The sequence below is a fragment of the Python bivittatus genome, unplaced genomic scaffold, assembly GCF_059951505.1.
Source record: "Python bivittatus isolate LINGU-HERP-01145 unplaced genomic scaffold, Pbiv_v1 ctg000660_np1212, whole genome shotgun sequence".
NCBI classification, from domain to species: Eukaryota; Metazoa; Chordata; class Lepidosauria; order Squamata; family Pythonidae; genus Python; species Python bivittatus.
In genome coordinates, this window is record NW_028277092.1 from 560,967 (window position 1) to 576,674 (window position 15,708).

Genomic DNA, 15,708 nt, shown 5'->3' on the forward strand with positions numbered 1-15,708 from the left:
GCTGCTGCGGGTCCTTGTCCGGGGGCGTCGCTGCGGCCGTCCCAAAGCGCGCTCCGCGGGGGGCTTTTCCTGCGCAGTTGTTTCGGGGGGTGGGGGGCCCCGGCGCCCCCAAAGGAGAACGAGCCGGCCAGCCCCAGAGCGCCCGGGGGCGTGCCCGGAAGGATGCCTGCCTGATCCCGGAGCTCGGCGGGCGGGGCTCTGCAATGGAGGGAGGGGCCTGCTTGAGCGGCTACGGGTGCCGGTGTTCTCTCCGGGTGGTCTCTTTTTCTTTCTCGCCCCAGCGGCCGAGAGGACGCCCCTTGTCCAGCCCCGCCGCGAGGCGCCGCTTCGTCTGCTTCCACTCCGCGTGCGCTTTCGCTGAACGCGAGGCAGCGGGCCCTCCTCTTTTCCCAACGACCCCGCGAGGTGGGCCGGGCTGGCGGGGGGGAGACTGGCCCAAGGGTGCCCAGCCGGCCCCCACGCCTCCCGGGGCCCGTCTGGCAGGAGACCAGAGCGCCCCCGCGATATATCGGGGAGGGTTTACTTGGGCCTCACGGCGCCGCCCGCCCGCCATCTTGCGGCCGGCTGCGCGTGCGCCGCGTCCCGGCCGACTCCCGGCGGCCATGTTCGGCGAGGGCAAAGAGTCGGGAAGTCCGACCGCGTGGACCGACGTTTCCCTCCCTCGCGGAGGATTCGAGACCCGTATCGCTGACGGGGGTGATGGGAGCGGTGGTCCAGCTCGGGGAAAGGGGGCTGCCTCTTCCCGCCGTTGCCGAGTTCCCACCCTTCCCCTCCGCCCGCCGGTTTCCCTTCTGCGAGCCCGGAAGCGCCGGCGCCGCCCTCGGACGTTTAGGCGGAGTCCTGCGCCACGCGCGGCGGCTGCGCGCCGGAAGTGCCGCTCGCCTTCCGGCGGCCATCTCTGTCCAGGGCAGCCGAGCCATGCGGCGGGGCGCGGAGAAGCCGGGCGAGAGCGCGGTTGCCCGGCTCTAAGGTGGCGGCTGCGGCGGCGGCGGCGGCGAGGAGGAGGAGGAGGAGGAGGAGGACGGCTGCCGGGGCCCGCGGGGCGTGCCGAGGCCAAGGCGCTGCCCCTCGCCCAGGCCGGCCCGGAACGGGAGCGGGCCTCGAGGGAGGTGAGTGAGCGCCGCCGCCGCCGCCGGCGGGACGGGAGGCCACGCGGACGCCCAGCCTGCGGGGGGCTCCCGGCGGCCCAGGGAGGCGAGGGAGGCCCGGGCGCCGCTGCGGACCGGGGAAGAGCCCGGGCGCGAGCCCGGGCGCCGTCGTCGGCGCGGCGTCACCCTCACGCGCAGCCCCGCATGGCGGGCCCCTCGTGGCCTGTGGGGCGGGCCCGCCTGAGCCGGGGAGGGCCCGGCGTGCGGCCCCGGGGCGTCCTGCCCCGGCTCGGGGGCGGCGTCGCCTCGCCGGCGCAGCGGAGTCCTGGGCGGAAGGGAGAAGCCGCGGCCGGGCTCGCCGCCGCCGCCGCCGCCTGGCGCAGTCTGCTCTGCGCCTCCCGGCCTCGCGCTCGGCGGACCCCGAAGGCGCGGCCTGGCCGGCCAGCCGGCCGGCCGGAGGGAGCAAGGAAAGCAGGCGGGCGGGCGGTTCTCCGGAGGGAGAGGCGGAGGGGACGGCCTCCGCGGAAGCGTTGGCGCAAGAGAAGGAGCCGCCAACCCGCGGAGCAGGGCGGGCTGATCCAACGGAAGGGTCGAAACCAGGCGGCTCGTCGGGGCGGGCAGCGGCTGCCTGCGCTGGGGCGGCCGGGTCGCTCCTCGGCCGGCCCGTAACCTGCGGCGCTCGGGGCGGCGCTGAGCAGACGCGGGGAGAGAGGTACAACGCGCAGCCTTCGGTGGAAGGCCGTGAGCGACGCGCTCTCCCCGGCTCTGCGGCGCTCGGGCCCCGAGGGAAGGACGAGCCGGGTGTCTGCCGCTGAAGGCGAGCGGGAGCCACCCTTGCCTGGCGGAGGGCAGCCCCCCCGGGAAGGCCGGCCTCTGGCCCCCTCCCGGCCCAGTCTGGAAGGAGCAGACCTTCGCAGGGTGCTCGTGAAGACGCCGGGCCCGGGCCGCAGCGGCTCGGTCGCGTTCGGAAACGAGTCGGTGACAGGTGCCGCTCCCGCAGCAGGGGCGTTACGTGGGGCCGCTGCCCTTTGCGCCCACTGCAGTTTCTGGGCGCTCTGATCCCGAGTGCCATGAATACAGGGGCCCGTTTTTTGTAGGGCTCTCCTTAGCCCTTGCCCCACCACTTTCTCCACAGTCTTCCCCACAAGGGAGGTTGGATGTAAGGCAACAGTTGTCCGATATAAGCTGATCCAAGGCAGACCTCTGACGCCTCATTGGGCCCGTCCACCTGGAGCAGATCGGGTGGATTTGTCCACAAAATGATCGGCCGGGTGATCGTGACTTGCGCTGATTGGTCCTTCTGGACCGTTTCCCCAAAGAAGGTTGTGAGTTACCTTAAACAGAGCGGCTGACTAGCGTTTGCAGATGGAGCGAAGGTGGGGAATAATTTCTCTTCAGCACCCCTGTTGCCACGGAGTAAATCTGAGCTTGTACCTGTGTCTGGTCACGCTTGTTATCCTCCACTAGCGTAAGTGTTTCTTCACCCATTTCATTTCCTGGAGTGAGTCAGAAAACAAAGGACTTTGCCCTGTATTGGTGGGCATGGAGAGGCGGCCAAGAAACAGTCTCAGTCTGGTGCCCGCCAGCTTCTGTGTTCCAAAAGCCAACCAGGCATTTAACAGAAGCTGCCTTCCCTAAGTGTGGTCAGGAAACCCTCGAGATCCATCAGGTCTGAGTTGGGCCATCAGAGTGGGCATGTCCTCCTTGCGGAGTCATCCCCATCCTCATGAGGAAGTTATCAGTCCACAGTGAGGGACTGATGGAAATGTCCCCCCAACACATCACATTTCATCTGACCCAGGGTCAAAACCAGGCCAGTTCTCTGGGTCAGACCCATGGAGGCCCAGGACAAACCCATGATTGTTATGGTGGCCATGAATTCTGAAGCCACCTCTGACTCTAGGTTAGGGAAGTTAACATAACTCAGGACTAGCAGCCTGGATGAATCCATAGCTGCCCCTGCGGGGCGATCAATTCAGTAGGGATGCTACTGTGCAGCTGGGTGGAGAAGGGGATTCCCCCCACCCCCACTCCGCTTGTCCCTTTAGGCCCAGCCTTACAAATAACACTCAGCCACCCGCAGAACAGTGCTCCTCATAACTACCAGGGTCTCACACAATTGCTGCACCTCCTCTGCAACAGGGTCATGAGTTCTGATTGCAAAATTAATTTTAGAAAATTCAAGGGGCTAAACTCTCACAAAAGCGTTAAGCTTTGCAATATTTTATACTGTACTTGCTTGGAATCTCACAGGTGAAAACACCAAAATCATGTGAAATTGACAGTCTTGTAAGTTTTCAGCCACTTTTTAAAAAATATCTTAGTGCCTATATCACAGATCACTTGCAATATCCTTGGATGCCACAACTGATCCGCGGACCAGAAGTAGGAATCGCTGGCGGTTCTCAAACTTTTTGGTCTCAGGACCCCTTTGCAGTCTTAAAAATGATTGAGGACCACAAAGAGCTTTGGTTTATGTGTTTATATCTATTGATATTTACTGTATTAGAAATTAAAACTAAGAAATTTAAAAAATATTTAGTTGACCTTGCGGACTCCCAGCAGTCCCTGAACCAACTTTGAGAACCACTAGTTTATAGGATAAGAAATAAATTAGAGATGATTATTATTCTGGTTGTTCTAAATGAGTAAGCCAAAAATAGGTTTGCTGCTGAGGTCATTGATGTTTTGTGTACCTATTTTCTCATGCCCAGGGTTAATAGAATCATAGGGTTGGAAGGGACCTTTGGGGGTCTCCTAGTCCAGCCCCCTGCCCTGTGCAGGGATCCTCAGACCATCCTAGGCAAATGGCCGTCCAGCGTTTACTTGAAAACCTCCAAGGATGGAGCCTCCATGACGCAGGAGGGAGGCTTTTCTGCTGCTGCTTAGCTCCCACAGTCAGGAAATTCATCCTTAGTTCGAGGTTGTATCTCTCTCTGCTAAATTTCCTAGGATTTCAGGAGAGACTGCATGACATCTTGTAGAAGTAATCATCGTCGTCTCATAAAACTGCATGACCTTGATTGGCCACTTAGAGTCAATTCTATGTTACTTTCTTTTAACTGAAGTGGGCTTTCAACTGAAGAGTGAGGCAAAAGTATTTGAAAGAGTCAAACTTTTGGCAGCAGATAGAACAGTGTGGGCCACTTCAGTCCTCCTCGGTGGTTGCATGCGGACCCAGCCAGAATGTGGGGGTAACTGATAGAGGGCCTGGTTTCACCTTCCCTGAACCTTTGTCTCATCCTTTCAGTTTGAAGAGGATTTCAGTTTCGTAGCTATCTTCTGCCTTCTTGAGTTAGCCACTACGTCTGATATTTTTTTTCTGAACACATTTTATTTTCCCTTATATGAAAAGGTCCAGGAGAGATGCTGTTGTGAGATGTTTTGTTCACACGCACAAAACCTCTGGCATCTGTTGAGTCGTAGAGCCGAGAGCTCCAGATAATGTTGGGTCACTCACCTCAATGTCTGATTCAGGATCAAGCCTTAAGTTGAATCCAGTAAGCTTGGGGGATGGGGGGAAGGTCACAGCCCAGCAACAGAGCACCTGCTTTGCACATCAGTCACAGCATTTCTCACTGAAGGACCTGCCTGAGAAGGTTCATGGAGAATTGACAGTTGACAGAACTGGCCGGGCTATCAGTTCAACTACCTGTAAACGCATGCCACATCCTCTTTCTTGACTAAAGACACAACAGAAAAAATCTGCAGAAGTTTTCTTCTCCCACTCACGGAATATCCCAGACACCCTTCTGTTTGTTTTTAAGCCTTGGACAGAAATTTCTGGAGAACGTGTGGGTAGGGATGACCTTGGTATGTCCAGCTGAGCAGGTGTTGAAAATAATGGAATGTGGGCTGCAATCGCAGAGGAAGATTTCTTTTGCAGATATCTGGAGATTTCACTTAAAAGTCAAAATTTCTCAATCTCAGGAATTTAAACATAAGTTATGCATACATACATATTCATCATGCCATTCTTCATCAGAGTAAGCAATACTGTGCAAAGCTTACTACTAGTAGTAAGAATATAGCTAGGAAGGGTTAGAAAGTGAATATGAAGCAGGATGAGACTGAGGACCATGCTCTCTGCTCCCATTAACAGGTAAAATGTAATCTACGCCCTTATTTTTCAGGAAGATGATGTCTTGAAAGGAAGAATCTGCAAGATTGACAAGGAATAAGAAGCCAGCATGAGGAAGATCACTTCGTTACGCAATAATTCCACAGATCTTCTCCCACTGCATGTTCACTGAAGGTGCTGCTTAGCCTCGACTTAGGGGGTGTTTCATCCAAGATTGTTGGCTTTGGGAGTGAACTTGGGCTCTGTTTATTCCTGCCTAACCATAGTTTCCCAAACTCTAACTGATCAGTAGTTTTTGATGTGTTTATTTTTAGCTGAGTATTTAGTACATCTTCTGAGAGGTGCCGTTATAGCTGCTGTGTGGAGCACTATAGTGTAACTGCATTAGATAGGACAAGGATCACCAAATGCTCCCTATGGGGCTGGTGATCGGGGCAGGAATGGAGCCACTGCCACTTGATGCTCTCAGCTCTCCTTTCAGCAGCCGGGCTGGAAGGGACTATCTGGTGTCAAAGCTACTGAGACTTCTTTCCAACATTTATGGCAATGCCTACTCCTCATTTTGAGTGCATTTCTGAAACGAACTTGTTATAGTTAAATCAGAGCATTTTGGAATTCTTGACTGTGATTTGCAATAAGAGATTCTGATTGCAGAATTCACTAGCACTGTTTTTTTAATTGAAAACACTATAGGTAGTCCTTACTTACCAACCGTTCCTTCAGCGACCATTCAAAGTTACGACAGGGCTGAAAAAATAATTTTACAGCCCATTTACAACCTTTGCAGTGTCCTTCAGTCACGTGATCACCATTACAGTCAGTACACATTGTCCTGCGCCTGACCTATGGTTTTTCCTTTTTTCCCCCTTGCAGAGCAGAGAGATTGGAAAAGAAGGGATTGCAAGGGAGTAAGCTGTTTGCTTTTCTACACATTGAAAGCAATGTGATTGCGCCGGCAGCAGGAAAGGGTCAGGCAAAGGAGAGATTGCCTACAGAAATCTCTTGCCTTTTTTCTCCCCCCTCCCCCTCGCAGAATGGAGAGATTGGAGAGGAAGGGATTTCCAGAGAGCAAGCTGTTTGCAAAGCATGCCCACGGCTCCCAGTCCCGGCTGCAGGGTGATTGCATTGCTTTTGATATGTACAAGACAGTAAGCAGGCACTCGAGCACCGCAAAGGGCAGGGAGAGGTTAGGAGGCAAACAAAAGCCGAAAGTGTGAAACTGAGTAATCTTGTCTCTTTCCAGCTGGAAAGCATGGTCACAGTCACGTGATTTCCCACTTAGCAACCACTTCGCTTAACGGCAGAGATGCCGTTGGTTGTTAAGTGAGGACTACCTGTAACTGAAATCAACTGTCTCATCATTGCCCCAGTTCAGATCACATTTTGCTCCATCAAATTGGAAGATTTGAAACAGGCCACAGGCTTGTGTGATGCTTCTTCTTCCTTCAATTTCCAGGATTCCTCAGGTGTTCGGACCCTCCACTTGCTGAACTGCAATTCCGGCACCCCCTCCTTTGGCTCCGTGGGCCGGAGCTGCTAAGCATTGTCATTCAGCTCCTTGGAGGACCCCTGAAAGAGCATCCAAGGAGTATCCCAGAGTATCCCTAAAAAAGCAAATCTTAGTTCAAGATAATAAGAGTAATGAATTTTACAAAGTTTACACAGGCTTGGAGGAGGACCCATTTGTCCATTTCCAGAAGCAATCATGGTTAACTGGATAAACCACTATTGTCTGGGTTCACACTGTACACGGGGCTGGAAACAAAGCAAATCATATTATATCTTGGCCAGTGTTCGAAATTAAGCGAGCCCATTTCATAAAAATCAGAACTGGCATTGTCAGGACTTGTGGAGAATTAATGAATTGAAATAAGTTGCCCAAGATTTCTTCTTAATTGGGTGGTAGCCCCATGTGGAACTTCTCTGAGAGCCTGGGAATCACTCTGCGGCCTTTTAGCAGCAACGCAGCTTGAGTGGTCTACGAGGCCAGGTCTGTTGCGGTGCCACAGGCAGGCGTGGGTAGCCAGATGGGTGAGTTGAGAAGCTCATGATGTTAGGTTCAGCCCAAAGAACTCCACAAGACAGTACAGATATAGTTCGATAGCGTTTATTAGTTTTCACCTACAGGACAGAATCTCGCCAGAGTGAATCTAAACTTCCCAAGCCAGCAAGCAAACACTGCGAATTCCTTAGGGTGGTGCCAGTCTCATCCTCTTCACCTTCCCACGCTCATTCTGGGGGCTAAGGAAATGCTTATCTCCCCAAGCGCGGCCTTCACCAAACCATTCCATCACACGTGTCCTCCTTTCTCCCTTGCAGAACCCCAGCCATGGAGGACAAGCGCAACATCCAGATCATTGAGTGGGAGCACCTGGACAAGAAGAAATTTTATGTTTTTGGGGTGTGCATGACAATGATGATCCGCATCAGCGTGTACCCTTTCACACTCATACGGACGCGGTTGCAGGTCCAGAGGGGGAAGAGTCTGTACAATGGGACTTTTGATGCTTTTGTCAAGATCCTGCGGGCAGAAGGGGCGGCTGGGCTGTATCGGGGCTTCCTGGTCAACACTTTCACCCTCATCTCAGGGCAGTGCTACGTGACGACGTATGAACTCACCCGCAAGTATGTCTCGCAGTACAGCAAGAACAACACCATCAAGTCCCTGGTGGCCGGTGGCTCGGCCTCCCTCGTTGCCCAGAGCATCACCGTGCCAATCGATGTGGTCTCCCAGCACCTGATGATGCAGCGGCTGGGCGAAAGCATGGGCCGCTTCCGAGTGCAGGCCCACGAAGGCAAACGGTTCCCCGTCTTTGGCCAGACTCGAGACATCATCACGCAGATCTTCAAGGCTGATGGGCTGAGGGGCTTCTACAGGGGCTACGTGGCCTCCCTACTTACGTACATTCCCAACAGCGCTGCCTGGTGGCCCTTCTACCACTTTTATGCAGGTAGGAGAAAGCAGAGCCCCCCTTGTTCTCTCGCAGCGTTCAGCCTTGCCCCTCTTGGAAGGAGCGTCTGCCCTCCCCTTTGGCATTAGGAGGACTGGCTGAGGTCCTGCTTCGGCTTTATACCACCGGAATATGCTTGGATGTTGCGGGGGGAGGGTGTCCTGTTTTGCAAGGGCCCTGGGTCAGAAGGGGACAATCTTTCCTTTGGGATGGAGAATCAAGGACCGCATGACTGATGAGGTTAGGACTGAAGCTGGTTCTCCTCCCAGTAGACCCCCCCAACACATGAGAATGGGGAGGACTGCAGTCCTGTGGCATGCACAGCTGACTTGCAGCAGAATCCCAGCATCTGCAGTGCCAGTCCTCTTGAAGGGCAGTGACGGGATCCACAGGTCTCAGAGAAGGAGGACAAAGCTGATCTCTGAGTCTCCCTTGACAGGACGCTTGTACTCTAGCTGGTGTCTTTGGTTCTTTCAAACATCTTCCCATAAGTAGCCCTTTCTCCCCTGGGGGGTATGAGCCATCTGTAGAAAATATGGATAAATCCAGATACTTTTGCATAACCTGCTGCCTAATCCTAATTACAGGTAGTCCTCACTTAATGACCATTCGTTCAGTGACTGTTCAAACTTACGACAGTGCTGAATGAGGGGTACTTACAACCTGTCTTCGTGGGTCCAGTTGGCTGAAAGGCAGAGCTGATGACTGAAACAATAATACCGTGGTGTAAGCTTTGGTTTAAAAAGTTCTTTGGGTGGGGTGCAAATACATCTGGTGGAACACGCTTGCAAGGGAAAGCTCCCACCTCCTGCAACTTAAGGGCATCATTTAAAATGCCTTTAGCTTGCCATTGGCAAACTCCAACTTACGTTTAGAAGAATACACCAATACAGAAACTGCAAGGGGAACTAGAAAGTCCTGGTATTTATTTTGGAATTTTGTAGTTCAAAGTGGTGTTTTACTGTCCTCAGATGGGTTGGAAACATCTGTGTGCAGTCACACATATGCTCTCTTGAGTCCCAACAGACGTGGAGGGGAAGACGCTGTAGAACAACCCTTCTGGATTTTCCCAAGAACCCATACTCTTTAACACTGGATTCCCAGCAGGTCCCTCTGTTGATGCTTCCAGTCCAGAAGGGTTGTTCTCCAGCAACTTTTGAGCACGGGAACTGCCACGCATACATAACCTGGTTTTCATGCCTGTTTCCAGAACAGCTTTCCAGCCTGACCCCCAAGGACTGCCCACACCTGCTGCTCCAAGCGATATCTGGGCCGATGGCGGCTGCTACCGCTTCCACCCTCACCAACCCGATGGACGTCATCCGGGCACGTGTACAGGTGAGAGTCGCTTCGGCCCGAATCTGCTACCTGTAACGAGCCACCGGCTGCCCTGCATGGAGGCCTGGAGCCTGCCCTGCCCCCCAATGGGGGTGTGATGCCTTTCCCTTCTCCCTTCCCCCTGTGAGCAGCTCCTGGCTTTGCCCTTCCTCTCCCCCACCCTCCTCTGCTCTGTGGGTGAAGTGGGGCCATGTTCTGGGGTGGACCTTCTGTCTTGTGGGTGGGAAGCCACTCAACCGTTTGGTAAGCAGAGGGGCTGCCCATTAACCTCACACCTTTCTCCGACCTGCATCTTGCTGCATGGACAGGACTCCAGTTCCCCAGATCTTTAGCTAGCGACTCTGCTGGTAGCAATTTGGGAGCTGAAGTCCAGGACACCTGGAGGACGTTGGCTTGGGGTTCTGTTGCTTCGGTTCTGCCCAGCTCAGTTGCCCTTGCAGGTCCTGACTGTAACAGTATGTATACATATATACATACAGGGAGGGAAAGAGAGGGCTGAATGGCTCTAGAGGAGAGTTTCTCAACCGTGGCCACTTGAAGATGTGTGGACTTCAACTCCCAGAATTCCCCAGCCCGCATTTATTCCTTTTTTTTTCCTTGTGTTCACATCGTGGCTTTCTGTTCCAGCTGAGCACTTTATATAGATAAAAACTCATCAAGCCAATGGTCCAAATGTTGGGATAGTTTTTTTCTTATTTTGTTTCTGAGCTGAAATGTTTGCATTGGACTGCAGTGGTGTCTTTTCTGAAGTGTTCTGGTAACGCCTCCATTTAATTTGGATGGGAGGGACTGTCTATTACAGTGTTTCTCAACCTTGGCCACTTGAAGGTGAGTGGACTTCAACTCCCAGAATTCCCCAGCCAGGCTGGGGAATTCTGGGAGTTGAAGTCCACTCATCTTCAAGTGGCCAAGGTTGAGAAACACTGCTCTCGAGGGCCAGGGGTTGCCTCCTCCCCATTCCCTCCTTAGGATTGTGCTGGCTCAGGCAGAGCTAGTAGGATGCCATCTTGGTTTCTGGGGAGAAGGCTGGGACCTTAGGGTGCAGAAGAGCCTCCGAATCATGCTGTCAGAGGAAAGCAGCCACTGTGATCCTGGGAGAAAAGATACATAGCCTGCATGCTGCTGATCCTGTTTTTCTTGCAGAAGGGAATCCCGTGGGGAGAGATGAGAGCCCTCTGCCGATTTCTGAAAGATTCTCACATACAGGAGAGGGCAGATCTGCTCCCTCTTGAAAATGAGAGCAGGACAAGGGCCAGCAGACTGAAATTAAAAGAAAGGAGATCTGCAGTGAGAACAGTCTGTCCAGAACAGAGCTCTTTTCAAATGGGGTGGATGGCCCCTGGCCAGGGAGAACTTAGTGGACTCCTGCATGGAGCAGGCCTTGGCTTTGATGTCCCTTCCAGCTCCTCCGTTTTGTGAGCTGCATATCTTGCCTTGCTGAGGTTTACAAAACAGTAGCAAGCTTTGTGTTTCCAAGAACTTTTCATCTGGCAAGATTGGGGACCTGCAACCTCTTCAGACTTAGAACCTCATTAAATCTTTAAATCTCACAAGGCCTTGGGGATCCCCCCACATCATGTGAGAACACCAAATATCCTGAGATGTGGCAGCCTCATGAGATTCTGGCTGTCATAAAAACATTAACTCGGTGTGTTGGCAGGTGTGTTATGTGGAATGAAGGATGACCCTGTAGCCAACCTCAGGGTGAGATCCAGGTGGAGGGAGATGTGCTATTGGCGGGAAAGTTATTTTTGCATCAGGCTATAATCTTTAACAGAGTGTTAGGCTTGGTGGGTGAGCGAATTAGATCCTGTTAGACAGAAAAAGATGCTGGGTGTCCCCCAAAGCTTGCTGGGGGGACAAAACATAAGCTGATGGTCTTTTATTTTTCAAAACTATAAATCCCAGTTATTAGAATTAAAACTGTCTTTCTATTTTTAGCTCAGGTCATTTGGTGGATGGAAAACAGTGCAGTGTCATACCCATAACTACCAAATATGGGGAATATGGGGAAAGTTTGGTGTTTCATTTTGTTTGGCTTTTAAGGTTGAGGAATGAGAATTCTGGAGGGAGGACAGCGAGATGTAATTCTGCTGTTAGAATCAAGTCATTCTTTTGGAGCTCATGGTTCCTTCAGCCTAAAAGGTGGTCATTTTGAGGTTTGGGTCCTGGATGGTCCAGAAGAACCAGGATCTCTCTCCCTCTGAACCTCAGAAGCAGGGGTTGTTCTTCCTCCTTCAGGTGGGTGGCAAGAGCTCCATCATCCTGACCTTCAAGCAGCTGATAGCCGAAGAGGGCCCGTGGGGCCTGACGAAAGGCCTTTCCGCCCGCATCATCTCGGCCACCCCCTCCACCATTGTCATTGTGGTCGGGTACGAGACCCTGAAGAAGCTGAGCTTGCGTCCAGAGCTGGTGGACTCCCGGCATTGGTAGGGGAACGTGAGGAGAATCTCTTGGACCATTGGCATGGTTGAAACATCACCAAAAAGCAGGAGTGTTTTCTGACAAGGCATTACTGGAGGATACCCACAAACGATTCTGCTTCCAAACAACCTTCCTGACCCAGTATTAATCTAGTCCCATAGTGGGACTGCTGCGTATTGCAAAAAAGGCCCTCCTGTAAGACTTCCTGTGAGTAAAAGCTGGCATGTCTCCTAGTCCCCCTTTTAATTTTTATTTTTTTTAAAAAAATGTTGGTTGAAGCAAAGTCATTTTTTTTCTTCCCCCAAATAGAATTTGATTTTTCTTATTTTGCCAGAATTCGTACATTGGGAGAATAACTTTTGCTCACCTTCTGCTGCTTGGATGCGCCGCCAGGCACAGCCACACACCCCCCCCCCACCCCGGTTGGAAAGTAGTCACGCGGTCCGGAAAACCCTTAGCCTTCTGATGCTTCTGAAAGTTTTTGTTTTTAAAAGCTGAAAAATCTGAGGGGAGGAGGGGAGGTACCAAACACCAGGAGTTATTTTTGTAGCCTCTGCTTTCACAATTTGATGTGATCTGTACATAGAGATTTCTTCTTATTTTGTATAAACTTGGAAGCTGTCTTTCCAATCTTCCGTATCTGAAGGTAGGATTTTTGTTAATACGTTTCTAATGTGTCAGCGGTGATTTAAGGGAAGTTCCCTTCTAGTCTGTACAGTTGTGGTGCCCAACTGCATTTGTGTGTGTGTGATCTTCTGGGGAGGGGAATTAAAACCCGCCCAAGGAGAGATGCACACTTTACTTCATGGACTTCACAAATGTGAGCGTAGACGAAAATAATCAGATCCCTGTTGTAATAGTCTCCTCCTTACCCTGTACGCACAAAGACATGTGATTATTGTTCATTCGGGGGCTTCATTTGAAAGGCAGGGCTGAAAAACATGGCTGAAAAATCTAGTGTAATGCTATTTTTGATCTTTGTATCACTGAATACAAAGTCTGAATCACTGAATGAGTATTTCATTAATGTGTAGGACAGGAGGTTGGAAGGAAGGAATAGGTCAGCTTTTGTTGGGAAGATAAAGAGGTTGTTTGAAGCCTAATTCCGATGTAAGAGCCGGTTCTGCCTGGGAGTTGGGGGTCCCAATTCCAGCCTAAAATCGTTCGGCTGATGGGAAAGTGGGCGTGCTCAGGACAGTGGGAGGCAGCCTTTTCCAGGGTTCGGCATGTTTCAACTCGGTCCTCCCGTCTTGTCACCGTTTTTCTACTGCAACTCTGGTGCTGATCCGCGTATTCTTCCCTGAGCTCCTCTTCGTCCCAACTGCTCGTGCAAGCCTCAGAAGACGGAGGCTGCGACGATCGGCTGTCAGTAAATTCGCTGGCTTTAAAATGAAGTATTTGGTGGTGGAGATGGGGCAGGGCAGGAGGGATTAGAAGCAATACTAGCGAGGTATTATTCTTTGCACTTTGGGGGCTTTTCTTCAGCAAGCGGTTTTTAACGTCAATCAGCGTTTAACTTGTGCCATAATCAGAGGCTGCAACCCGACTTCCAAATCCTTGAACCTGGGCAACTTTAAGATGCCTGGGAGTGCTGGGAGTTGAAGTCTACATATCTTAAAGTTGCCCAGGTTGGGAAACACCATCCTAGACGGTCCTTCTGAGTAGGCAAAGTGTGTGTTGTGGAGCGCACATTCAGCACGCCAAAGCTACTTGCGGGCCACTCCACCGAAATTATCTTAGGGAAGCTGCCCCCTCCCCAAATTGAAGTGAGTTTCTTTGGCTCTCTTTCACCTAAAGCAGCGTTTCTCAACCTCAGCGACTTTAAGATGGGTGAACTTCGACCCCCAGCTGGCTGGGGAAATCTGGGAGTTGAAGTCCACCCGTCTCCAAGTTGCTGAGGTTGAGAAACATGAGCCTAAAAAGGTAAGTCCTAGAGAGACTCTGTTGGCAGTTTCACCTATTACCTAGCACTAGGAAATGGGGGGGGGGGCGGGTAGATGGTCCCTGAAGTACACTTCTCCCCGGACTCAAATCAGCCCTCAGTTGAAGCATACATTTTTAGTCCTTACTTGCTTTGCTCAGCCTAGATTTCTTCTGGACGTCTTAAGATGTCCCCGTGTTAATTTATTTTCAACGGAAAAGCATTTCTCCACATGTGCCCCCATTTTTGTTTCTGTTTTGCTGAAAATACCCAGATTGTGACCCGAGGAAGCTAGTGTTGACCTAGGAGGCGCTCTGCAAAACGGAATGGCCAAAGCAGCGGGTGGAGCGGGTGGGTCAGCTGCCTGCCCCCCTTGCCGCCCCGTGGCGAGCTGTGGTGAGAGCGCTTGTCGCCTTGGCAAGGGAGGTCGTAGGACACCGCCAAGCCTGCCTCCTGGCTGAATCGTTTGCGAGAGGCGTGCGGTTTTCCTGGGGCGCTCGCTGGGCGCCGAATGCTGTTCCAAGCCTAGCTTTTAATCACTGAACTTCTGAGTTGAGATCTCATTCCATTCTTTATCTAGACATAACCTCCTTTCTTTTATGCAAGGGTACTCTGAATTAATAGGTTTCTGATACAAATTATTGAGAATCTGTAGCGAGCACTGCTGAACTGTTCTCAGGAAGCTGTAGTTACTACCTAAACAGATGCCACACAGACATATTTTGAGGAGGGGGGGTGGATGGGGGAACAGGGCCAACAGGAAGCCCTCAGCAGCCACCCAAAATAAGGGTTCTTCTGTTGTCCAGACAAGAGTTAATTCCAGGGGGTCCCTGATATTGGTGCCTGCCGTTTCAATATGGAGTTTGAATGTATTTGTGTACATTACAGCTGGTTTCGATTTTGCACTGTAAGAAGTCTTTAAAGTATAATTAAAGTTTTTATTATTTATTTGATCTCTTTGTGGAAGGATTTTGTTTTGGCTGATGTGTCGAAGCGACGGAGCTCAGTGCCCGATAGAACTGGAACGCGTTGCCCTCGGCCGGGGGTCCCCACCCTGGGACCACCTGAGAAGGCGAGGCTCGCGGAAGGACGTCAGGAGTGGGGCCAACCGGCGTTCAGAAGAATTGACCAACCCTGATCTTAAGAAAACATCTTTTCGCTGTTTGTGACAAACATGGAACGGAAACCAGAGAGGCGGTTCCAAGACCACAGACGCAAATAATATGAAAAAGTAGATTTTGTTGCAGATACAATCTTTCTCCTCTTCATCTGGCGGAGGAGAGCCTTTTTCTTATCAGCAAGGGAAATCTCAGGCTGGACGGGTCTCAGCCCCCAAATGTTTGAGTAAAATCTTACCGGTTAAACGCTTCTCTCTCGCAGCCACTGTTTACGAGACACAGTGACCCGTCTTGCACCTTCGGTGGCGGCCGTTCGGTGTCTGGGCCGCCGTCTTCCACTCGCTTTGCCACTTAGCAGTTTCCCCTCCCACTGATGGAATTTAGGTTGACTTCCAACTGGGGTTTTAATCCTAAACAACACAGATGTACTGGTTAAAGTTTTCGGTCTGTAAATCCGTTTGTTTTAGGCCATTTTCCTGCATCTCTCATTTTGGGCCTGGCAGGCTGGGAAGCCCTTTTGAAATTACGCTGAGACCCAGCAGTCATCCAGACCCAGCCTGGCGACCTCCGTGTCTTGCACTACCACTTCCATCATCCGGAGAGCAAAATGTTGGGGAGCAGCTACTCACAGCCTTTTCAGCCCTTGCTTTCATACCCGTAGCAGGCAGAGCGTGTCCTGATAGCTGCTAAGGGAATCTTTCGACTTTTGCGGGGTGTGTTTGAGGTAAATCTCTATTCCAGGTCAGAGATTCTCCGATGGTACCTGGACCCCCAACACAATGAATGA

At 52.0% G+C, this 15,708-nt stretch overlaps 1 protein-coding gene across 7 annotated transcripts; it reads left to right on the top strand.

Annotated features, from left to right (window-relative positions):
* The first annotated feature begins 221 nt into the window (after positions 1–221).
* Positions 222–15,323, top strand: SLC25A44 (solute carrier family 25 member 44). 7 transcript variants are annotated; one of them, XM_088151157.1, is made up of 5 exons: positions 222–1,109; positions 5,222–5,343; positions 7,489–8,120; positions 9,336–9,458; positions 10,602–10,830. In XM_088151157.1, exons 3-5 carry the CDS (start codon positions 7,499–7,501, stop codon positions 10,688–10,690), a joined length of 834 nt encoding a protein of 277 aa, XP_088007283.1. In that variant the 5' UTR covers positions 222–1,109; positions 5,222–5,343; positions 7,489–7,498; the 3' UTR covers positions 10,691–10,830. The 7 variants fall into 7 exon arrangements, with proteins under 7 accessions (XP_088007283.1, XP_088007284.1, XP_088007282.1 ...); XM_088151158.1 differs by lacking the exon at positions 10,602–10,830 and adding an exon at positions 14,771–14,926 and having other exon boundaries at positions 223–1,109; XM_088151156.1 differs by lacking the exon at positions 10,602–10,830 and adding an exon at positions 14,771–15,323 and having other exon boundaries at positions 224–1,109; positions 9,331–9,458.
* Positions 15,324–15,708: the final 385 nt, after the last annotated feature.